Source organism: Pipistrellus hanaki (genome assembly GCF_964339955.1).
Source record: "Pipistrellus hanaki genome assembly, chromosome: 11".
NCBI classification, from domain to species: Eukaryota; Metazoa; Chordata; class Mammalia; order Chiroptera; family Vespertilionidae; genus Pipistrellus; species Pipistrellus hanaki.
The window spans coordinates 30,341,016-30,365,956 of record NC_140513.1 but is presented as its reverse complement, the minus strand read 5'-3'; the positions used below and the strand labels follow the sequence as shown (position 1 = coordinate 30,365,956).

The 24,941-nt window shown below is 43.5% G+C and overlaps 1 protein-coding gene across 3 annotated transcripts in view; it reads right to left on the bottom strand.

Moving 5' to 3' along the window:
- Positions 1-24,941, bottom strand: part of FRMD3 (FERM domain containing 3) — a 218,490-nt gene that overhangs the window by 104,464 nt on the left and 89,085 nt on the right. For all 3 annotated transcript variants that reach the window (XM_084899384.1, XM_084899385.1, XM_084899383.1), the window contains exon 2: positions 2,703-2,807. In XM_084899384.1, coding sequence (XP_084755510.1) covers positions 2,703-2,807 — 105 coding nt within the window. The remainder of the gene's footprint in view (positions 1-2,702; positions 2,808-24,941) is intronic.

The following is a 24,941-nucleotide window of genomic DNA, read 5'->3' as shown; positions in this document are numbered from 1 at the left end:
TAGGCAATGGGTCAGCAAACTATGGCCAAATGCCTATTTTTTATAAAACAGTTTTACTGGAAAAAAGGGGGGTTTTTTTGGAACACAGCCACATCCATTACTTTGGATATTATCTATGGCTGCTTTCCATAGTTGAAAGAATAATTGAGTAATTACGACAGAGGTCACAGAGCTGAAAATATTTTTAATATGCTCCTTTACAGAAAAGGTTACAGATCCCTGATCTAGACTATGTTTCCAATTTTCATGTGAGAGATGAAATGGAAAGAATGTAGGTTAAAATCCCATCCTTTCTCCAACAATTACTAGCCACATGGCCTTCAGCAAGCCACTGACCCTTTCTGTGCCTCAGTTTCCCTCTTCCTTGCAATGTTTTAGGGAAGACTAGAGACTATGTGAGTAAAATTTCTGGCACATTATAGATGTTGAACTAATGATAGTTAGAATGACTTCTATAGGTTGCTGTTTATAATATAAAATGGGATTTTGCACACACACACATACCCAGTGGTGGTTAGATGTTTAATATAGTGCACAGAATCTGTTTGGCATATAGGGGTTAGAGTTTAAAACATATTCCTTAACTCAAATACTTTTATCACTTACTAGCTGTGAGAACTTGGATAAATAACAATTTCTTTGAGCCTGTTTCTCCGTACAAGGATAGTATCTTCATAGGCCATTAGAAGTTATGCCTATGTGTATTTATGCCATGGTCCTCCACACTAAAAGAAGACCAAAGTGAGATGGCGGTATTAAAAGTAGACTCAGGATGTATTAGAATACCTGTGCCTGGCTCTAGACCCAGGATTCTGATTCGGGAGATCTAGAATAGAGTCCAAAATAAGAGTATTCACAAATATCTAGGGGATTTGTTGCAGGACCAGGTCTGAGAACCACTGTTAATCAGTAATAAATGCCACACAAATCCTCTCTGTGATCTCATGTCATCCCTACATACTCATCACTGTCCTCCTGCCTTCCTCTCATTTAGATAAATGCCAGGCCCATTAAAGGGTTCCTGCAAGTGCTGCAGGAAAGCAAAACCACCTTCTTCTGAGCCACAATACTGTATCCCTTTATAGGAGACTAGAGGCCCAATGCACAAAATTTGAAATTCATGCACATGGGGGTGGGGGAGGTAGGAAGGGGTGGAGGTGGATTAGTGCGTGTGTCCCTCAGCCCAGCCTGCACCCTCTCCAATCTGGGATCCTGCTCACAATCCAGGATTGCTGGCTCCCAGCTGCTCACCTGCCTGCCTGCCTGATTGCCCCTAACTGCTTCTGCCTGCCAGCCTGATCACCCCATAACCACTCCCCTGCCAGCCTGATTGATGCCTAACTGCTTCCCTGCTGGCCCAATTGTCCCTAACTTCCCTCCCCTGTCAGTCTGGTCACCTCCAACTGCCCTCCCCTGCAGGCCTGGTTCCTCCCAACTTCCCTTCCCTGCTGGCCATCTTGTGTTGGAGTGATGGTCAATTTGCATATTACCTTTTTATTATATAGGATTAGGTCCTACTGGACACCAAGAGCCTAGTAAGATTCTCCATGTTTCAGGAGAAAATCTAGTCTATCTCTCAAACATCCTCCTCCCTCATTATTCTCATTGCATTAGGTCAGTCAACACAAAACCAAGTACCAGGTGGTGTTCTATGAAGGGGAAAGGGGACAGGAAGATGGCCAAGGACACTGGTAAGAAATAAAATTAAAGAAGTCTGAGGGGTCCTGTCCTCCTATCCCTGACCACCCCTAGCTGAGCCTTTCCCAGATTGTCCCGTTTGTCAGTGGGACAGGGTAACAAGCAGATACAGAGCCTCCTAACCCTTATCTTGGATCCACAGCAGCCATGTGGAAGGGGAATCCCCAGGTAGTTGGAGCTGAGGTGGAGATTCCTGGGGCTGTTTGGATGTGAGGAGCCTACATCACTGTGACTGACACATCCCACTCCTGAACACAATTAGGCTGGTACATTACTCCAAAGGCAAGACTCCCCTGCTCACACTTAAGCATCAATAGAAACCAGAAAAAACAGGTGTGTCTAAGAGGAGGAATAGAATGAAGGCTGTCAAATATAGTGGGTCCCAAGGAGTGGCTTTCTAAGTATCTTAACCCTTCGTCTGCCAAAGCTTATGTAAACTGAGGGGGCATAAAATTAAAGTGTACATTTCAGTGGCATTTCATATATTCACCATGTTGTATAGCCACCACCTATCAAGTTCCAAATGTTTTCATTATCCCAAAAGAAAACTTTGTTCCCATTACGCAGTCTCCTGTGTACCAGTAGCTTTTTGTAGTGAGACGTGGTTTTGAAGGGCACAGGAACATTTTGTCTTCAACCAGGTGGGAGCAACTCCTGTAAAGGCCTAAGTAAGTGATAAGTGTTCTCTTCTCTTTCCCCACGCAGTCCAGTGGGAACAATGCCAGAGTCTGTCTCTCTGTCTCTCTGTCTCTGTCTCTGTCTCTGTCTCTGTCTCTGTCTCTCTCTCTCTCTCTCTCTCTCTCTCTCTCTCTCTCACACACACACACACACACACACACACACACACACACACACACACACACCAGGCTGGTCAGTTTCACATGGTCAACCATCAATAACCATGAGAACGAGAGTGCATCACGATTATTCTGAGAGAAAACTCTTTAGCACCCCACAACCTGAGTGACTCCCCCAAATGTGTCCAGACAGAGGTCAGCTCTTACCCGCTGCTTCTCTGGGTCCACATAACGAATGCCGAAGTAGTCCTTCTCCAGCAAGCTGTAGTAGTTGCAGATGTGGTCAATAAGAAACTGCCCTTTGGTCTCCCTCTGCAAAGGAAACACATTGATGTTTCAGCCAGAGCTCACCTGGTGCATCCATGCTAACATGTGCCAATTCACCCCAGTGGGTCTGTGCTTAGCAAAATGGACCCTTTCACTCCAGTTCCTGCAGCTGAGGCTTCCAAATTCAGCCTACAATATTCAGTGAGAAATACACTACACACACACACACACACACACACACATACACACACAAAAACAAAAAAAACAAAAAAAAACCACCATGAGCCATTACACACAAACACACCTCAAAGGAACATCATATATGCAAAGCACTATAATTTGTTATATCTTATTCTATTATATGCCATTTAATTTTTTCTAATGCTATTCATAATGCATAACACTGATTTTACAACTCAATACCTAGTGGAAACCCATAGTTTGCAAATCCACATACGATGCACCTAACTGCTCCAACTGCTCTGTAGGTATTCATTCATCCACTATCCTATGAGAAAGGTCCCCATTTCACATCTGAAGAAAGGAAGGCACAGACAGGCTCAGTGGCTTGCCCAAAGTGACACAATATCTATAGAGTAAGGCAGGATTGAATGCAGAACACTAAACCATAGAGCCTGGCTCCTACTGTGCCATTTCCTCTCTCCAGAGCATTGGTGAGCCCACTGAGACTGCTAGAAGGCAGGGTCTACATGGCAGAGAAACGCAACGAATGGTATCAGAAAGAGCATGCCTCACAGCCATCTTATCACATCCATAAATCAACACAGAAATGCACCATAGGAGACTATGGGGAGTTCAGGATTGGAATTCAAAGACAAGGCCGGTGACCTTGGCAAACTCCTAAGCAGTAAAATGAGTGGGTTGGACTAGGTGATTTCTAAGTTGGTTAGATTATTTTTCCTCCTAAAATTCTATGAGTGAGAGATGTGTCAGCCAGCCAAATCTGATGAAGATAAATACCATTCCAACAAAACCTTTTTAACAGCAAAGACTCGCTGAAACCGGTTTGGCTCAGTGGATAGAGCTTCGGCCTGCAGACTGAAAGGTCCCAGGTTTGATTCTGGTCAAGGGCATGTATCTTGGTTGCGGGCACATTCCCAGTAGGGGGTGTGCAAGAGGCAGCTGATCGGTGTTTCTCTCTTATTGATGTTTCTAGCTCTCTATCCTTATTTCTCTCCCTTCCTCTATGTAAAAAAAATCAATGAAATATTTAAAACACACACACACACACACACAGAGCAAAGACTCTTCCAAGCCCTCATCAGGATATTTGATAAGATAAGTTTCTGCTTCAATCAAAGTTGCTGACAGACCCATGGAATGTTTTGGGGAATGGAATGTGACCTATAAAAATAAATGAAGAAACATTAAGCGAGCCTCTCCTCCAAATCCACTAAAAGTAATTTTGGAAGATCAGTTTGGTCCATGTTACATGGTTATCTTTTCATTAGAAAACAGTACCATCAGCGTGGGAAACTGATGAAAAAGCTACCTGCTGGCCTTGGATGCACCACATTGAACGAAAGACTGGGGCTTTTAAACCCAGATTGTCAAATGAAACCTCAATTTTCCTGACATCACTTTTGAATTTAATTTCAAATGAACCTTGAGCCTTTACTTCCTTTCTGAGAGAATCCATTTGATGTAGCCCAAAAGTAACAAAACATCGAAAGGAAATTTGCTTTTAGAGTTCTGTAATTGTTTTTAAGCCAGGAGGCCCAGATGACCAACTATACCTAATGACAGCTAAAGCCAATGCCCAGAATACAACAAATGGATTTAGTCCCTTTCACGGGTTTATTCTGTGACCCATCCATTTTAAAGAGGCTGCTGCATGATCAAATCACTGGGCATAACACGAGCTCATCATTTCAGGATGGGCTGTCAAAAGCTGTCTGCAGCATTGACTATGGTGAAAGACCCCCACTGTGTGCAAGACAGGGTCTGGGGGTCAAGGCAATGCCGAGCAGTGAGGTGGGATTGAGCAGACCTTGATTTTGCATGACAGCTACTACTAGCATTCTGCCCTGCAGATGTATTGCAAAGCACCACAAAGATCTTTTTTAATAATTAAACACAGCAACCAATACACACTCTCTGGAAATATCCCCTTAAACTACCTAAAACCCTTGACAGGAGGATATGTCACTGCAGACAATGTGGACTGCAGTGTGCAAGTGTGGCGGAAGCAGGGATGAATGCCTTCCACAAAGCAAGTGAGGCCAGTTCCCACTTCCAGGCCACCAGGTGGGTTCTAGGTCCATTCCTCAAAGCCCCTCCTGCAGACCAGCAATCCCCAGAGCAGTGGCTCCGCAGCCCCTGGAGGGAGCTTGTTAGAAACAGAATCTCAGGCCCTGCCCTGGACCTACTGAACCTAACATGCATTTTTTACATTTTTATTTTATTGTTTACAGTATTACAAGTAGTAGTACATATGTCTCATTTTCCCCCATTGCCCTTCTCCCAGCCTCCCCTACCCACCAGCACATGCCCTTACCCCAACCCTTCCACCCCACCCCCACCCCAGTGTAAGATTCTCCGATTAGTCACATTCTCATCAAGTTTGAGTTTGAGCAGCATTGGTCTAGGGAAGTACCTTGACCTTAGAAGTGCAAAAATTGTGCCTATCTCCAGAAGTCACTACGGAAACAAAAGCCACTTTTCCCTTTGAGTTTTCTGAGCTGAAGAATAGTCTTTCCCCACCTTGAGAACACAAACTGCCCCTGCATCCACAGGCTGCCAGCCAGCCTCATCATACCGAGGCGCTTCATGTCTCTGCTCTGAGCCAAGGCACCAGCTCAGTCTCACATTCTATTCTGTTCTGTTCCACTCCTCCCTGGAAACCCAGACCATGTTCTTAAGCCATTCAATTTCTTATTGGCATTTCTGTGCATTAAACCCAGGTCTTGCACTAAACAGAAGGCCACCCAGGCTCAATCTGAGGGTTAGCTGTGTTCACTCAGGGACAGGTGTGTGAAGGTCAGAAGTCCAGCTGCCAGCCCCCGCCCCCCATACCTCACTGCAGGAAAGGGGTTGGAGGAGAACACTGGTCCTACCCCCACCTCCTTCCCCTTTACCTCTAGTGAACTGAGCCAAACCCTCCACTTGCTTCTCCTGAGGTTTCTAGGGTGAAGGCCATTGTCTACCACCCTGTCCTGCAGCTTAAGCCAGTGCCCGGCACACTGGGTGTCCCTGAATGAATAAATGTAGCATTGCTTTCTCTCATGGAACTCTGGGAACTAACAGGGTACCTCAGGCAAGACAGTCAAGTCCTTGTATTGGAGGATCCTCAAACATAGTGGAATTAGCCAACTGTCACCTAAATCCTGCAAGGTCTATGGGGAGAAATGGTAATCAAAGGCTTCAAGTATAAGGACTTCTTTTTTATGTCAACATTCTGTTGATTCTCACAAGATAGCAGTTTCAACAGCAACTGAACAGGCAAAGGAATCCAGCAGCTAATATGAATTCTTTAGAGCTGTTACCCAAGTTGTTTTTTATTAATCATAATATTTCATAGACATGAGAAACAATAGGACATAAATATGTGAGCAGAGCCTCAGAAGGATGTTTATGAGCCATGCCTCAGGAAAGTGCCTCAGGCATAGACTTTTGATGCTATCTCAAAATGAAGCTATCTAGTCTCAGAAATGTACTGACATAGTTGATAAAAACAGTGTGTTCACCATACACACTTAAACGTGTGTCCCTATCCTGGTCCCCCACCACTTGTAGTGCACTATGACCATAAAGTCTGAGGGGGCTCAGCCCCAGCTACCTGCCCCCTGGAGTGTGAACCCCACTGCCCAGCACACTCCCACCTACCATCTTCCACATCTTCCATGTCCCACTTCTCCCTAACCCCGGGAGGAATCTGAGTTTTCGACCTTGAGCTGAGGTACGCTAATGGCTTTTGAAATGGTTCTTTGAAAGAGTTTTCCTTTGAAGTGCTCGGGAGCATCCTCAAAGCCAGGAGACACCCTCGGTAGACACAGCTTTGAGTTGCTCTGTAAGAGTCCTATGACCTGTGGGGATGCAGAAGGACCTGACACAGACCAGACTTTAGGATCACTAGGATGAGGGGAACAGGCAATAGTCAGAAATCAGGAGCACAGTCCCTGGACACTGGGAACAGCTCATCCTGGGGTTGGCACTATGCCCCTAGAAACCTCCTCAACAAGCAGAAGAGGGACTGCCAGGCCTCTTTATGATAATAAACATTCCTGCTCAAAAGGCCCCATTGCCCAGCACCTTATGCTCACAGGAGTTCTCTTGAGAAACAGCAGCCTCCATGGATGCACATGTAATTCATACATTTCTTGTATGAGTTAAGAGACTCAATCCATTGACCTTCGTTAGGCAGAAGAACAAGAAATACTAATGAGAAACTGGTGAACAAAATGTTCTGCTTCTATTGTGAAGGACAATATTTGTTAATTTAAGCAAAATTGTGTCTTGGTTGAACAGCATAAAAATGCTCTGTTTAATCTATGCTAAAAAAAAATTCAAACGTATGTGTTAATTCATACATTTTGTTATGGTAGGCACCACAGTCTTAACCAAAACAAAACATCTCTTGAGAAAAAAATTAGCTTTTATAATTGGATTTTAAATAGCACATGATATCCTGCTTTGTTAGTTGTTCCTTCCCACTGCAGACACTAACTGGTATTTGAGTTTGGCTGTGACATAAATTCAGAAAGTTGCATCCTTATAAAATAGGGAAGAAATAAATACTAAAGCTGTTTAAGTGTGGAAAAATGGTAAGAAAACAAGAATACAGGAATCCCTTGTGGTTGAGTCTACAGTGGAATCACACAGAAATTAAATGTTCCTTTGATTTGTTTCCTTCAAATATTTTCAGACATGAAAGATAAAACCAAGACTCGGAGAAGCTAATTCTGAATACACATCTGTTATGTAGCAATAATCAGCAAAGTGTGGCTAAGATAATTGAAAATACAGGCTAGATTGATTAAAGGCATTTTTGTGCACAATAAATATTAATAAGTTGGGGAAAGGGAATGACTATGACTGTGACTTAAAAACAAAGATAGACACTCGTTGGAAAAAAAAAAAAAAGAAGAAGAAGCACACAAGACAGTTGCTTGAAAGTAAGCATCTGGCTACAAAATAAAGGCAAGACACAAGTGGCTGCCTAGCCCAGCCATTCCCTTTGGTAGAGAGTCAAAACCCAAATGCCCATCTCAAGTCCATGGCAACCCCTACATGCCCTGAGAAGATAGAAAAACACTGTCATCCTCATAGCAAGAAGCTTTCAGTATCAAGGAGAACGATAAAGGGCCCAGAGGAAGAAAGACAAAGAAACTGAGTCCTTGAGAAGATGAAGCAGCCAGAGCACTTTGGCCACTCCATCCTCTGGGTCCTGAAGGGGGTCTTCTTAAGGAGAGTCACAGTGAAAGAAGGAAGCAAGATGGCTTGGTGTAGGTAATGTATCTTCCTCTTTTTGGGGGGGTAGGGGGGGTTATCTTTGTTGTTGGAAGTATTAGAGATGTCTGCCTTTTCACCCATTGACCCCTTCTAGCCTCCTTACCCCCACCCCCAGTCCAGGCCTTCACCACACTGCTGTCTGTGTCCATAGGTTATGCGTATGTACAAGTTCTTTGATTAATCTCCTCCCACCCACTCTTTGTTTTTCTTCTGGGTGTTTTCCACCTCCAGGACCCCTCCTTGTTCCGTGGCTTTCTTCTTAAAAATGCCCATGTGTCTGTGCTTAGGCACAGGGCTGTTCCTCCCCTGGCAGACATCCTAGTGCTTAAAGAATCATATGTGCTGTGGCAGCTCATCTTGGTTTCTGCACTGCTCAGTGCTCAATAGGTTCCCCATCATTTTCTTCTTCCTGTTTCAGGCTCTAATACCATGGCCATGCCCAACTCTTGAAGGCACTGGCTTCTGAGTAATTTTAAAGTTTTAAAATTTCAACTAAGTGGTGCTTGTGTTTTATCTTGAGCTAAGAAAACCAATTATGCAGCAAACCCTTCATAGTCCTATCTGAGGAGACCCTTGGGCAGAGGAGTCCCATGATGTCTACATATCCCACACTGGAGGCAAAAGCAGTTCTGAGAATTATCTGAGAATCATTCTACAGGGCAGTTCTTGGCCCACCTGAGATGGGGAGATAAAGCAGCCAGAACAAGAATTGTTGAATGGTTTATAAAGAAATTCAAAATCACCCAACCGGCGTGGCTTAGAAGTTGAGTGTCAACCTAAGAACCAGGAGGTAACAGTTCAGTTCCAGGTCAGGGCACACACCCAGGTTGTGGGCTCAGTCGCCAGTAGGGACCATGCAGGAGGCAGCTGATTAGTGATTCTCTCTCTATCTCTCTCTCCCTTCCTCTGAAAAGGGAGAGATCAACCAAAGGACTTATGTGCATACTATGAGCCTAACCAGTGGTCAAGGACAATAGGGGGTGGGGGCATGAGTGGCAGGGGTGGGGGAATGAAATGGGGGGTTGAGGACAAATATGTGATACCTTAATCAATAAAAAAATTTTAAAAAATCAATTTAAAAAAATTTTTAAGAAATTCAAAACCACTTATACAACTAGGCTTTGCTCAGGTAAGAGGAAAACCTTCATCCTGGACCATTAAAAAAGAAAACTAAAGGACAGAGAGATAAATTTAAGAGAAGATTGTATGCCTATAGCCCTAATGTATCCATGGGAGTCTGTGTGACTTAGGCTTTACATACCTCAGACATATTTAGAAAGGAGAAGGTCAATATTAAAAGTACTCACAAAGAATTTCAATTCTTCATTATTACTTTTTAAGGAACATTAAGGCGAATCCAGGTTTAACACACAACATTTCCCCAAAGCTCTTTAGCTTCTCCAAATTACCTAGTAATCTCCAGGTACTGTGAAACTCATCCAAATTCCCTCCCCAACACCAAACTCACAAGTCTTTATCTTTTATCTCCCCATCCCCTACTTCTCCTATTAATATATAGGTTTGTGGCCTCATTTATAGCAAGAAACAACCTTTGCAAGATAGCTGAGTAAGAAACTGAGAAGGGCGGAGGCAGAAGGGTGGCTTGAACATGCAGTTTTCAAGAACTACAAGGACACTTTGCAATGGCCCAGTGCATGTCACTATCATATTCGGTGTAGCTTGCCCAAGAAGCATTCTGACAACGTTGAGAAGATTGGGAATGGAACAGGCTAGGCAGGGAAAGAGGAAACTCCACCGGACTAATAGATGAGTCTAGAATGTCTTCCACTCCTTTGCATGTACATTTCTAGACCTTGCTACTTCACGGGAAGTTAAAATTCAGTGTGGTGAGTAATATGACAAAGTCACAAGCATAACAGGAATAGCAGCTACAAATTTCTGTCAACTATCAACGAGGGCCAGTGAGAACAACTGAACAGATGTCACTCACTCCTCCCCACAACCCTAGCACCAGCCTTATTTGGGTGATGGCTTTCTAGAAATGCATGACTCCCACCCATCTCCATTCCTAATGCTTCCAAGCTGCATATTTCTCTCCCAAACTCAACTCCTCCTTCTAGCAAAAGACCAAGCCAGCATGGTCCATAATTTCCACTCTGTGTGGGCATGATGCTCCACTTCAATAGGGTCATTCTAGAATATTCTCATATTAGTAGTCAAGCAATTAGCCTACAGCCCACACAATCCTTGAAATAGCCCTCTGTGTGCTCCGGGGATTCCTACACACGCATGCGCGCACACACACACAAATGATGTGTCAAATATTTGAAGACTTAAGGGTATAGGCTGGATCCCCCGACTATCACACTCCCCCTTTTCTTTGAGTAGGCACAGAGGAGGAAAAACATCTTGGTTAAATTTACATCTCTTCTGACTACACAGCAATCCAAGCTAAGAGTGTGTATGTTTTTTTAATGAATCTAAAAATACAGACAATGACTGATATGAATTTTAATGGCCACTATTAGCTATTATGAAGTAACTTTTGTCTTCAACTCTCCTCTCCCTTTGTTTTTCTTTGACTCTCTGCAGCAGATAACAGCTTCCTGGAGGGCAGAAAATATCAGATGCAATATACCAACTCTTTACAGCCAAAGAACATTTTGGTCCATTGTTCGGTAATGCACAACACAACCTGATGCTAATGTATAAACCCGTAAGAATGCACAGAAACTGCTCAAAAACAAGTATTAACGGTGAGAACCTCTTCAGGATGTCACTCTTTAAAAAGCAGGCAAAAGATATTCAAGACAACATAAAATTTTAAAAAAATCATAAGATGGAATAAAAGGTTCTGGTAAAATTCCTACTTTTACGCATGTGCATATTTATATTTGTGCATTTATAGAATATACACTTTAATAGCTGATTCTATTACATTTTGAAAATAAAATATATTTTAATAAACACTGCCTTTATAATTATTTAAAGTGTGGGACACACTGTGTATACATATAGACATGAAGAATAAAGGCTACATGTAGATGGTGGTATCTGTGAGAGATGAGAGTCAGATTATTTTTAGGTGTTTTTTTTTTGTGTGCCAATTTTCATTTTCTAAATTATTTCATTTAGCATAATAATATCCAGGTCCATCCATACAAAAGGTAAGATTTCCTTCTTTTTTTAAGGCTGCATAGTATTCCATTGTGTAAATGTACCACAGCTACTCCATTCCTTTGGACACTCATTTATTAAGCTCCTATTTGCTCTTCAACTGTGTCTCTGCCTTGACCCCAAACTTCTGCCCTCCTTCAAGGGGAAAATAAACTCTCCATTAGTTGGTGGAAATCTCTACGAGCTTCTTCTCATATTTGGACAAGAACTTTTGTTAAGAGAATGTGACTCCTCAAAGTGACACAACACATTCTTGCATACAATTGCAACCACCCAAGTTTCTCAGTAATAGCCAAGGTTACAAGCTCACTCCATCTTCCCAGTCACTTTGGTGGGTGCCACTGTTATTATTCCCCTATACAGATGGGGAAACAGAGGCTCAAACAACAAATAGGAGCTGAACCCAGGACTCAACTCTCTTCTTTGCCCAACACTTCTGCTCTTTTACCAAGTTATAGGTCCTCAAACATAAGATGTAGAGAACACTTGTTTTTCAGTAAGCTCTCCATTACCCAACCAACCAACCAGTCTCTCACAGTTTTCCTTGAGTGTTCAGTGGACTAAGTGTGAAAGGGATGGACAGATAGCACTCCTCAGTTTTCTACTGACAGCCTTTCCTCTAGCCTTCTCTCTCAGTGTATGAGAACCCTCTCAATCTTGTTCTCACCACACTAGGGAAAGAACTGTCCCTGTGTCTTACTGATTTTTCACCAGGATCTTTCCTTTCACAAATGGAAGGACCAAGAAACCATAAATTATCTTTCTGAAAACAACAGATGTGCTCCCTTCTACCTAAGACAGAATAATGAGGCCAGGCCAACCCAGAAGGGTGAGTTGCTTAGTAACTGGAATTACATATCCCTGTGCCCCAGAGGCAAATGGTGCCTTTGCTGACCCTCTGGGTGTTCCAGAACATGTTTCTTAGTGACACAGCTCCTCCCTGGAATGCCTCAGAAACATTTGGGGCAAGAGAGAAAAATCCTTATCTTCTCACCTTCCCCCAGGGCTGTAACATCACCTGCCCATTAGAGACCCAACTAATTAAACAGTCAATTCCCATCTGTGTCTAAGGCTTCAGGTCATTCCCCTCCCAGGCTTTTGACAAAGTCATTTTTTGAGTAGGTAAGATGAGGCTAACTGTAATAATTTCAGTTAATATAGTAGAGGTTCAACTTTTTAATGCTAGCCTGTGATAATGTATTAACCCTCACCTGGAACTGACTTCTTGGAATATTTTAGTGTGTAAAGCAGTGTCTACTAATGCAGGGAGGAAATGGCTAGAGATAAAGGAAGTGTCTATTTACAAAGTCCTGCTATGTGCATGCTAGGTGCTTCACCTGCAGTATCCCAGGGGATGCTAGAATGAGGCTGGAGCAGAGTGAGCAAAGGAGGCAGAAGTAAATGAGGTCAGAGAAGTGAGGTAGCCAGATCCTATAGGACCAAGGAGGAGATGGGCCACAATCCCCACCAAATGATTCAACTCCCAATTCTAACAATGGGGAGAGGGGGAGAGGGGGAAGGGAGGGAGGTCCTCAAAAGTAAAGGCCTTTACTCTGCCAGATATCCTTTTATAAAACCAGGTTGCCTTTTTGTCTAGGTGAGTGGGGAGGGGGGGGGGGGCTGGAGGGACCATAAACCTGAATTTCTTAATTTAATATCTTAGATAAGAAGTAAGCAGTCTTAGACACAATTATTTCACTCAAACTATTCCACATTATTTCATCTCATCAAAGAGTGGTAAATATTAATACGCAATTTTTTACCTCATTCATTTTTCCATGTCAAATTTTGAATCTATATACAGAAAACTTCTATGAGCCAAGCTATCCATTCACATTTTATTTCAGGTTATTCATGATTCTTCAAAATTTGCACCATTTCTGGAGTCAGTATATATGTACAGAAAAGAAGTTTCTATCAGATAATCCTCAACACATCAGGCAGCATTGTTCTAGCTGCTTTTCTTTAATACTATTGACATACTTATCCTATATAATAAAAGCCCAGTGACCGAAATGGCAGAACGACCAGAACAACCAGAGATCAGAACGACTGCGGCCCCTAACCCAGGACAGCCCTGCCCCCAGCGGGGAATCCTACTCCAATGAGGGGGCATGGCCAGCCTGCAAACCACCTGCAGTCCCTCACTCAGGCCAGCCCTGTCTCCCATCAGGGACCCCCATTCCGATCTGGGGCTCCCAATAGGGCAGGCCAACCAGCCCCCACCCGTGCACTAGGCCTCTATTCTATACAATAAAAGGGTAATATGCAAATTGACCCTAATGGCAGAAGGACCAGAACAACCGCTGGACCAGTCACTATGAGGTACTTTGACCACCTCTCGGTCCCTTTCCAACTGGCAGGCTCCGATTACGGGGAACCAAGGGTGGATGGTGGGGGATGCGGATGGCATCAGGCCAAGGCCCTGCCCTGCCAGTTGCCCTACTCACAGAGGGTAACCCCCAGTGGGGGTAGGGCTTGCAGCAGGCAGAACAGCCAATCTTCGGTCCCTTCCCCAGCCATCAGGTACCCATCACCCAATGGCAAAAGGGGAACCTGGAGTGGGTGGCAGCAGGAGTGGGGCCAGCTGCAGGCCAGGCCTAGGGACCGTCTCCACACACAAATCACTGTTCAATTCCCAATCAGGGCACAGGCCTGGGTTGTGGGTTCAATCCCCAGTGTGGGGTGTGCAAGAGGCAGCCAATCAATGATTCTCTCTCATCATTGATGCTTCTCTCTCTCTCCCTCTTCCTTCCTCTCTAAAAAAATCAATTAAAAAAAACATTTTTTTAAAATGTTTTCAAAAAGTTACTGACAACAGCCAGTACAACAATCATCTGGTGTAAATGAATCAAAATTATATCTTTCCTATTTGTCAAGTTGACAAAAAACATTTTTTGGTGTGCTTCAGAATTTTAGTAATTTACATGTGCCGTGAGATTTTTAAAAAGTTGAAAAGAACATCAGAAATCTCTGGGCACAAACCTTATTACTCTAATTTCTCAGAAGTGTCTTCACTCATCTCAATGGTGACAGATAATTCCTAACTCTCAGAGGAAGGCAATGAGAGAACTAACTATTCAAGATTGACTACACTCTGCAAGAGATAAAAGCATTGTCCATTATATTACCCAATGCCTGTGATAAGGTTTGATACAAATAATTCCTTCCTAAAAATGATAGAATTGTAGTCCAACAGGAACCAGCCAGGAGGACATGCAAAGCATGGGGATTCCCTCTTGCTCTGTCTTTCAGAAAACTTAGAGTTAAGGTTTGTGCTCACATGAAGTAACTGCACATCATGTGTGTGCACACATATACACAAATTCAAAAGGCGAGTCTATAGAGAGTCGATTAGTGGTTGCCTGGGACAGGCGTGGGAAGAGGGCATGACTGGAAATTCTTTTCTGGGTGATGGAAATGCTCTTCAATTAGATTGTGGGGATGGGTACCAGAACTCCAAGTTTGTTTTAAAAATCATTGAACTGTAGTCTTAAAATGAGTAAATTTAATGGTATGTGAATTATATACCTCAGTAAAGCTGTTTGTTTGTTTTAAGACAATCCAAGATGGATCATGGACATAAAATCTGAAAAGTAAAACGATAAACTCTAGGAGCAAATATCAGCATATCATTATGATCTTGGAGTAGGCAGAGATTTTTCTTAAATAGAATAAAAGTACAAAAACAAACTTCATTTTAATTAAGAATGTCTGTTAGACAAAGGACATCATTAAGATTCTGAAAAAGTAAGCCACATGCTGAGAAGAGATATCTGCTTAAAGTATCTGGACAAAATACTTACACCTGAAAAGATTTATGTCTAGAATATATTTTAAGACACTCCTACAAATAAACAAAAGACCAACAACCTGATTTTAAATAGCAACAGACGTAATAGGTATTTCATGAAATAAGATGTAATGTCCATTTGGCCAATCCACATGCAAAGGTACACAAATGCCATGCTCATCCCAATCCCTACTTCCATGCCTCTATACCTTTCAATTTGTTTGATGATGTTTCTCTTTATGTTTTGATATTCACATCTGCCAAAATCCCAACAGGAAACAGATGGCACACTCAATTTAGAATATTTCAAGGTTTCCTTTCCAAGGGGTTGTTTGAATGGGTGTGAGTTGGGTGGATGGGGTCTCAACAGAGGTAGTGCAGGAACTGGGTAGGGAGCAGCAGAACTGTCACCACCACACCCACAACCAGGCGTAAAGGATGAGGGAGAAAGCAGGTACCAGGGCTCAGTGGAGAGAGTCACATAGAGTAGCAGCTTCCAGAAGAACAGTGACTATAGGTTCAGGAACCCAACCAGCCCAACGCCACCTCACAGGGAAGGAGTCAGAGATAAAATACCAGACCTGACTGGCCCATTCATGTGACCTCCTATGTGGAGGTACTACTGATCAAACCCAGTTGAAAGCCAATGACAAGGTAGCTCTTGTACCGATGTCACCCACCACATCAGCTTTCTGAGGAGCTAATGGAGGAGGTCTGGCACCCCTTTGGAAGCTGCCTAGAATCCCTTTTAAAATATGCAGGCAGTAAATAATCAACGTATACCACAACCAATAAAACTATGCTCCTGGACTGGAAAAGATTCTTTAGAGCCACCACATTAGCTTTCATATGCAATTAGTGAAGGAGAAAAAGGAAGAGCAGAAAGGGGAGCAGTTCATTATTATAAACCCAGCTAAGATGATGTCCTGCATAATTTGTTTTCTATCGATTGACATGCAGCTGTCTCCTGTCCAAAGTGTATTAAACATCCTCAGGAGTAAAGGGTAGAGCTTCTCAGAGGGGCTGCTCCTCCTTAGACTCACTTCAGAGCCACATCAGGGCACTTGGGAAAGTTTATTATCCCATAGAGATATAAGGTGAGTCCCCTTTTCTACAGGTACTTCTTAGTTTGAACAGCCTGTGAGGGACCTTCTGGCCTCTGCTCTGGTCTCCCCTCCATCACAACACACTTCTCAGCTGCCCCATCCCACCCCCACGGGCCCACTCTCATCTCTTCATCACTCAGCCTAACTACGCTCTCAGCCATAGTTCCCATTAGTGCAGGATCTAAGACGTTGTCTACTGGTACATTGATTTTTTAAAAGGCCTTAAAAGCATCCATCAAGAAGCATGCTGATGGAGTCTTCCATTTCACAAACCTCAGTCTGCAAGATGATCTGGGCCATAACTCAAGTCACTCCCAATTCTAAACCTCTGTGACAAAGCAAAACCAAACAGTTTTGTGCAGGGGGCTCCTCTGAACCCGAAATAATCTCTGTAACAATGTCTGTCTGTTGTCTCCTTCACTAAAATAAGGGTTCGTGTGAGCAGGGATGTTATCTGTCTTCTTCACCTTGTCATCTCAGAGCCTCACACAGTGCCTGGAACCTAGTAAGTTAAATGTATGCTTAATAAACAAGTCACTGGATGGGACACCCTTTGTTTGACTTCCCCTTGGCAGCTCTTGGCTTTCAGTCTGCCACCCACTAATTCAGCTATCTTTGTAATAAAGAATTCCGCCTGTGAGAAGTTAAAGAGAATAATGGACATCCCTAAAACCTCTCTCTGAAAAGCTGGCTGACCAGCTTCAGGAGCAGAGCCTGCTATCTTGCTTTACATCACAAACTCCACACTGTCCCTCTCGAGGGACAACAACGCTGTGCTCAGCCAGCCAGCCAGCCAGGCAGTCCACATGCAGCCATCTGAGGACACTGTTTCATCGATCCTCTGGGATCTTCACAACCACGTTTACCAAACAGCACTCCTTTTCCTTCCCACAACCAAAAATACCAAAGGCCCTGCCACAGACCTTGGCCACTGGTAAAAATCAAACAATTGAGCATGGAAAGAAAAAATAAAATATACTTATAATGTTTCCACTGAAATGGGCATTAGAAGTCATCTGGTCCAATAGCTTTCAAACTTTGACACAACCCACAATAGGATATACATTTTACACTATAACTGAGTACACATTCTTTCCACAAATATGTTGTGAGTCAGTACATGTGCTAAGCACTGTTCCAGATGCTCGAGATAAAACAGTGAACAAACAAAATTTTTATAAGATCCTGCTGCTCTCAAGGAGATTACATCCTAATGTAAACTCACCTTTGTGTGTGTCAGTGCCTTATTTACTTACTTGCTGATTTGTTTCAATGCTCATCACAACTCTCTAAATTATTTCTCAGACTCACTAATAGGTCACAACCCAGAGCTTGGAAAACTACTATCCTGATCCTACTTTGCATTTTGTGGCTATAAAAAATAGGTGTAGAGAAAGTAAAGACAGTGATTTTGACTTTGAACCCATTAGCTGGAAGTGCCTGCGGACACCCCAATGGAGAGATCTAGCAGACATACAGGTGTTATTCTTAGAGAAGATACTTAGAATGGAGATACAAATCTGTGAGTCAGCCAGTCAAAGCCCTGGAATGAAATGTCGCAAAGAAAGAGCGTAAGTTTTTCGTGTATTTTTTTTAAAAAAGAGTATGTTGTAGACTTCCCTGAGGAACACCAGCACTGAAGGGATATGCCAAAAAAGAACATCAAGTTAGTCAGAAAAACCAAGGCAGAGTGGTGTGAAAGACTTTCCGAGAAGGATCCTAGTGCCCACATTGCAAAGAGGTAAAGTAAGTTAAAGCTGGTAAGCTTGCGTTAGATTCGACAATTAGAGACAGCTGACCATTTCTTCATGAAGCAATTACAATGAGATGTGGGCAGAAGGTAGGCTGAAGACAACAGAAATGAATGGGAGACACCAAATAAATACTGTGCTTTCACCAAGCTTGACAAGAAAAGGACTGTGTCACACCATTAACAGCTTGAGAAGAGGGAGAGGTCAGAAGGTAGGAGAAGAATATTTAAAATAACACAGGGATACAGTCACAAGGCTGAGGGGTAAGAGCCAACAGAGTGGAGAGCCAAATGTTAAAGAGACCAAGACAAGGGTGTTACATGAGCACAGGTAGCGAGATCAGGTGTGGACAGAAGAGAATGGGTTGGGAAGAGGGGGAGCTTGGAGGTGAGTTTTCATTTCCAAACATACACAAATTCCAAATCGTTATGATGTAGACCTGAAACTCATATAATGTTATGTCAATTATATCTCAATTTAAAAGCCTACATTTTTCATCATTGTACATAATAATGTTAGGTTATTCAAAGCCCATGTGATACACGTTATGGGATATACAAAGAGCAGCCTTTCTCAAGGTCTGGAGGGAGCCTCTTTTCTCCAGCTGGCTCCTCCATACATGTATCCTCCAACAATGGATCCCTTAGGGAAACCAAATGTCCTAAGACAGAGGTTTCAAACTTTGAGTGCATCCAAATCCCCCAGAGGGCTTGTTAGAACACTGCTTCCTGGAGCCCATCACCAGAGTTTCTGATACAGTAGCCCCTCCGTGGGGAGGAGGGACGGGTCCCAGAATTTTTATTCTTAAGAAGTTCCCAGGAGTGCTAGCTTTCTACTGCTGCTGAAAGAAATCACCACAAAGTTGGTGGCTTAAAACAACACCAGTTTATTACCTTGCAGTCCTGAAATTCAGAACTTTAAGTCCAACCGGATCTCATTGGGCTAAAATCGAGGTGTCTGCATTGCTTCCTTGAGACTCAAGGAGAGAATTCGTTTTCTTGCTTCTTCCAGCTTCTAAAAGCCACCTGCATTCGTTGGCCCGTAGCCCCTAAATTTCATCTTCAACAACAGTAGCAGCAACAGCCAATGAGTCTCTTTCCCATCACATTGTTCTCACACTGACTGTTGCGCGGCATCCTCCATATTAAAAGACTTTTGTGATTACATTGGACCCACCTGGATAATTCAGACTACTCTCCTACCTGGAGGTCAGCTGCTAAGCAACCTAATGACACGTGCTACCTTAATTCCCCATCGCTGTGTAATTAACAAACTCACAGGTTCCAGGGATGAGGATGCGGACTCTGCCTACCACACCAGTTGTTATGGAGGCTGTTACTCTGAGAATCACTGATGCAGTGTGATGTTGGATAATACTGGAAGTTCAAGACCACAGGCTCCAGGAAGGTCAGGGAAGAAAGAGTGGGTGGGGCCAAGCAATAGAAATGGAGGAGGGGGGACCAAAACAAGAGAGACAGGAACAGGGACAGGAGAAAAGCCATCAAATGCAAACATTCATTACAGTGACTCTCCCAGATCTCTCCCAAAGAGGGAGGAGGGGGCTCACACATAGGGATTATGATTAAGAAACTCTTCCCAAGTGAAAATGATACAGTGCCCACGGAAAGCATTCCTTTCCCCAGCACTGTTCTGTCAAGGGAACTCATTGTGTACTAAAAACAACCAAGTCTAAAAATATAGATACTTTCTATAGGACACATTAAATATATTGGGGGGGGGGAATCAATGTAATTTCTGATGGTGGTCATCCACAGAAGATAGTGCTAATTTTTATTCCAGATTGGCAGGTTTCTATTCCTAAGTAACTTGACTTTGGAAATATGTGTTGCTTTTAAATAAAGCCTACAGCTAAGCTCATTTTCCTTTAACTTTTTGTTTTCTTAATTGGGAAGGGAGAAGCCTTGAAAGAAAATATCTGTTAGGAGTACTTTTTAAGGCATCATGATGGGTCCCCAGTCTTGTTACATGTAAGAAAAGTTGTCACAGGCTTCATGATTCTAAGGAGCTGGTGTGTGCTTATATGTGCGTGCGTGCGTGCGTGTGTGTGTGTGTGTGTGTGTGTGTGTATGTGTGTGTTGAGAGATAGATGTGTAAATGTGTGTGTGATATGTGTCTGTGTGTGTGTGTGTGTGTGTGTGTGTGTGTGTGTATGTATGTGAGTATGGAGGAGAGCAGGAAAGAAAAGATCTGGGAGTCATGGTTCACATTGCTTTTACTTATTCTAAAAAACACATTTGCCAACTTAACTCTCTCATCTGAATTTGCTTTATTTTATTAGTATTATTTTAAAGAAAATGTTCCTCTTTTATATCATCTCTTGAAGGCACTTTCCTTTTGGAGATGAGGGAAAGCACATTGAACTATGCCACAACACAACCTGAGATAGAAACCACAAGTTCCCTCCACGTGAAGATCCATCTTTCGCCCAAAATAGAATATTATAGAACTATCCTTCTCCTATTTCTGTCTAAAAACAGATCCGTCTTTGCCAAAAGCACAGTGTCTTAGTGGCTCTGTTCCCAAAATGTTATGTCCAGCTGGACCATTTACAGACCTGTAAGTCAAGAGACCCAAGTTCCTAAGCTGGCTCCTCCGCCAACATCCAGGGAAGCCCTTTGGGAAAACTTCCACTCCTCAGCCCCTCCCCATTCACAGGGGCCAAGGGTGGGTGCATCCTAATCAATCAGACAGTATTTAAGGACGAAAATCAATATAAGGGAATGAGGAGCTCCCCTATACCACGTGTCAAAACATTTCTGAGGTGTAATCAAATGTACATTTGTCAATAAATATTTCAATTTTAGAATAAAAGTTCTGCCCAGCTGATGTTGCTCAGTGGTTGAGCATCAACCCATGCACCAGGAGGTCGTTTTTTTTCTCTCTCATCCATGTTTCTCTCTCCTCTCTCCTTTTCCTCTCTCTAAATTTCAATTAAAACATTTTTTCAGTTCTTTGCTACAACACTGAGCTTCATTTTCATTCACCAAATGACTCTGACTTCCCTCACCTTAACAGAACTCTGGGGTCACATGGAAGGAAGGGGAGACAGATGGTCGCAGAACTCCACTTGGTGAAATATAAGGGTTACTCCAGCCAGAACAGATGTTTGCATCATCGCTTAAGTTGTATATCACCCGTGAACAGCTGGGAAGTGTTTTGTGCTGCCAAATTTGATAAAAAAGAATTTAAGTTTGGAACAATGATCAGCCTGGAGAGATAAAAAAAAAAAAAACAAGAGAAGTCTTAAAGCTACAGAACATGCTTAAGTCATCACAGTAACACAAGGGATATTGCTGACCGAGAGCAACACTTCAACTTGAATGTGCATTTGAATCACTTGAAGGGCTTGCTAAATGTAGCTCCTGATTGAGTAGGTCTGGGGCAGTGGTCGGCAAACTCATTAGTCAACAGAGCCAAGTATCAACAGTCCAACGATTGAAATTTATTTTGAGAGCCAAATTTTTTTAAACTTAAACTTCTTCTAACGCCACTTCAAAATAGACTCGCCCAGGCCGTGTTATTTTGTGGAAGAGCCACACTCAAGGGGCCTAAGAGCTACATGTGGCTCCCGAGCCGCAGTTTGCCGGCCACGAGTCTGGGGGAAAGGGGCAGGGGGGGTGTAGGGGAGAGACTGTGACTGCATTGCTAACAAGCTCCAACTGATGTCCACAGTCCTGGTCCATGGACCACAATGAGAGGCTGGAGAAGATTCAGAGGCCCTATTACAGGCTGCCCTCAGGCCGAAATGTCTCTCCTGCTCTAACATGGAGAGCACCCACCTTTTAGGTTCAAGTTACAGTTCTACCAAACAATGCACATTAGACAACACAGAACTTATTAAATCCTATCCCCTTGCCTACCTCTCCACCTTTGCACTTTCTGGTTTTAACACATTTCATGATTCACAGCAAAAATGGGCAGAGCATTGAATCATATCTTTGCATCATATCTTCCATCTGCAAGGGAGATTTCCTTAACAGAGAGCTTGGCCTGAGGGTAGTGGAGCAGCTGTGTTTTCAAAAGGTAAGAGAAGTCCATTTACACCTAGACACAGTGTAACCCAAAGAGGAACAGTTGGGCATGAGAAGGGATTCGATGTGGCTGCATTAGAAAATATGCTTAGAATAATGAAGGGAAAGAAAGAAGTTCTCTTAGCTCAAAAACAGTTCACTGTGTCACAATAAAAAAACATCATGCTGAAAGTCAATATCAAATAACATGTGTAGCATTACCACAGTTTCCAACTAGAAATAATCAGTGGTTCCACACTATCTCAATGAATCCACATACTATGCACACCAAGTAGGTCTTATTATTTCTATTTTTATAGGGGTGAATGCCAACTCTCAGAGATATTAAGAAACAGCCTGGGGTTCACCCAGGTCTCTCTCGTTTTGCAATTAATACTCTACATTGCCCTGGGTGGTTGCTCCAACAGCACTGAAAACACATTTATAAATAAATGAGAGGAGGGAGATTATACCCTTCAAGCAAAGTAACAATTACAGACTGGCAACCCCTTCTCCCATGGAGCAACTACTATTTATGCACCCACAAGTAGGATGCCTCACCCATCAGTCTAAGAGTTTATGCAATCATTAAGAGATCCCTGCTGAAGGTGCTGAGGGAAAACATAAACCATTGTGTTCCTGACTTGATCTTGCTGGTTTTTACAGAATATACAGTAATTACAGGTTAAAATAGACATGCAATCTAGTTTACCCAGTAACTGTCCAGAGCAAAGGCAAGAGTAAGCTGTTAACAAAGTCCCTTTATGAGAATTAGCCAGAGCTGGGAGCCTGGGCCCCATAAGTGTTGTGAGATGTTCTCACACTCAACCCACCTGGCCGAAAAGGTAAAGCAGGAAGCTGTGGGGAGAGGCCGTAGGGACAGGGCGTTCATATCACTCATCGTCCTAACTGAGACACCTTTGGGAGTAAAAGGGGATGCTCGGGGCAACAAGACTAAGCACAGACTCCCTGGGAACCCTGTTCATGAGCCATGATGGGAGATTTGGACTTTTCCCGGAAAGGAGAGGGAGCCACCAAGAGCGTGGCATAACCCAAATTAGCATTTCAGCAAGCCCCTTGCAGCGCCTGTGTGGGTAGGACAGTAACAGGCTATTAAATCTCAGAGACTCATTCCGTCAGAGATGTGTGCACCTGTGCTCACAAACACGAGCCACCATCCAAAGAAAATGCAGGAACCAGAGTTCATTTTAAACCCACTTATCTTGACCTGGGGCCCAAACAAGTTGGATCATTCCAGTGCCAAAGCTAACCACGTACTCCTCTGCTCCTCCCCTGGCAAGGAATGTTGCCTTGTAGAAAGTGGAACCAACCTTCAGGCCACAGGGCACCATCTGGAAAAGTAATGAGTCATCATCCTCCAGAGGGAAACAGAACACACACAGCAAATGCAACCCGACAAAAATCTGTCTGGATTGTTGGGATCATCTGTTTGTTCAACAAATATTTGTTGAGCATCTCCTCAATGCCGCGCAGTGCACGTGTAAATAAAGACAAACAAGGCACAGTTGCTGCCCTCAAGAAACGTATAGGTAGACAAGGCAGTTATTATAATGCCAGGTGAGAAGCATGGCAGAGGTTGGCCCAGGTGCCAAGAGCACAAAGAAGGGGCATTTATAACTCAGTAAGGAGCAGGTGAGTCTTCAAGTCTTGTAGGTGTGATTCCCAGACTTGGTGATATCCTCCAGCACCTGGGAGCTGCCTGGGAATTCAGAATCTTGGGCCCCACCTCAGACCAACTAAATCAGAATCTGCATTTTAACAAATCCCCCAGTTAAGGAGTAAGGATGAGTTAGCCAAATGGAGATAGTGGGAGGGGAGATCTAAGACACAGGAAAGGGCAAAAGCAAAGAGACTGCTGTGAAAGAGAGGGTCCCACGTCCCCAGTTGCAGAGACCAACATGCCCGAGACACAGAATACACAACAGGCAAAGAAAGTGCTTTGGAGGAGGGCAAACCAGTCAGAGCCTGTGACTCCAGGACACAGCCAGGTCTTTTCTAAGAATCCTGGGAAACCCTTGAAAGGTCTCCTGCATGGGGACATTTAAGGTCCTGCCCTGACAGCAGCAGGGAAGGGGCAGGTTTAAAGACCGGGGGGAGATCATGGCACATGTCATTGTACCTGGCAGTAGGCATATCAGGGAGGTCAGGGGGCCTGGGACCAGCTACAGCTAGAGGGAGCCCAGAATCATGGGCACAGCTGGAGAACCTGGAAGGGCGGGGGAGGGTGCTTAGCTGGTTCAGTGGAACCTAGAAAAATTTTTTCTAGAGACATTTGTTTTCCACCAATATATTGCTTCCCACCTAGATTTGTGCAAAAAAAAAAAAAAAAAAAAAAAAAAAAAAAAAAGTGAAAGGAAAGCCCAACCCTCAAGGCTTAGTGGTTGAGCATAGACCATGGTTCAATTCTCAGTCAGGGCACATGCCAGGATTGTGGGATCAACAATTCTTTTCTCATCATTGACGTTTCTATTGCTTTCCCCTTCTCCCTTCTCTAAAATCAATAAAAATATTTTTTTTAAGAAGTGAAAGGAAAAGCACTCAAAGGACCTTCTCCCACTGGATCTCAGTTCCAAGAATGAAGCTGGAGCAGGATTTCCTAAAATCACCGAGGAATGGGAATTACTGGGGCATTTGTTCAAAAATCAGATTCCAAGGCCCAGTTACACCCAGTGGAATCTGAATCCCATGGGAGTGGCCTGAGGAACACAGACTTGGGAGCGGCCAAGGTAGTTCCACACACAGGAAACGTGGGGCCTCCCAGGCAGGGAATGGAAAGGGCCTGGTCTCTCTCACTGCAGGGTTGGCCCACACCCTAGGAGGTCGGGAGGTGCTGACTTGCCCCAGAGAGCCATTTAGAGGGGTTGTCC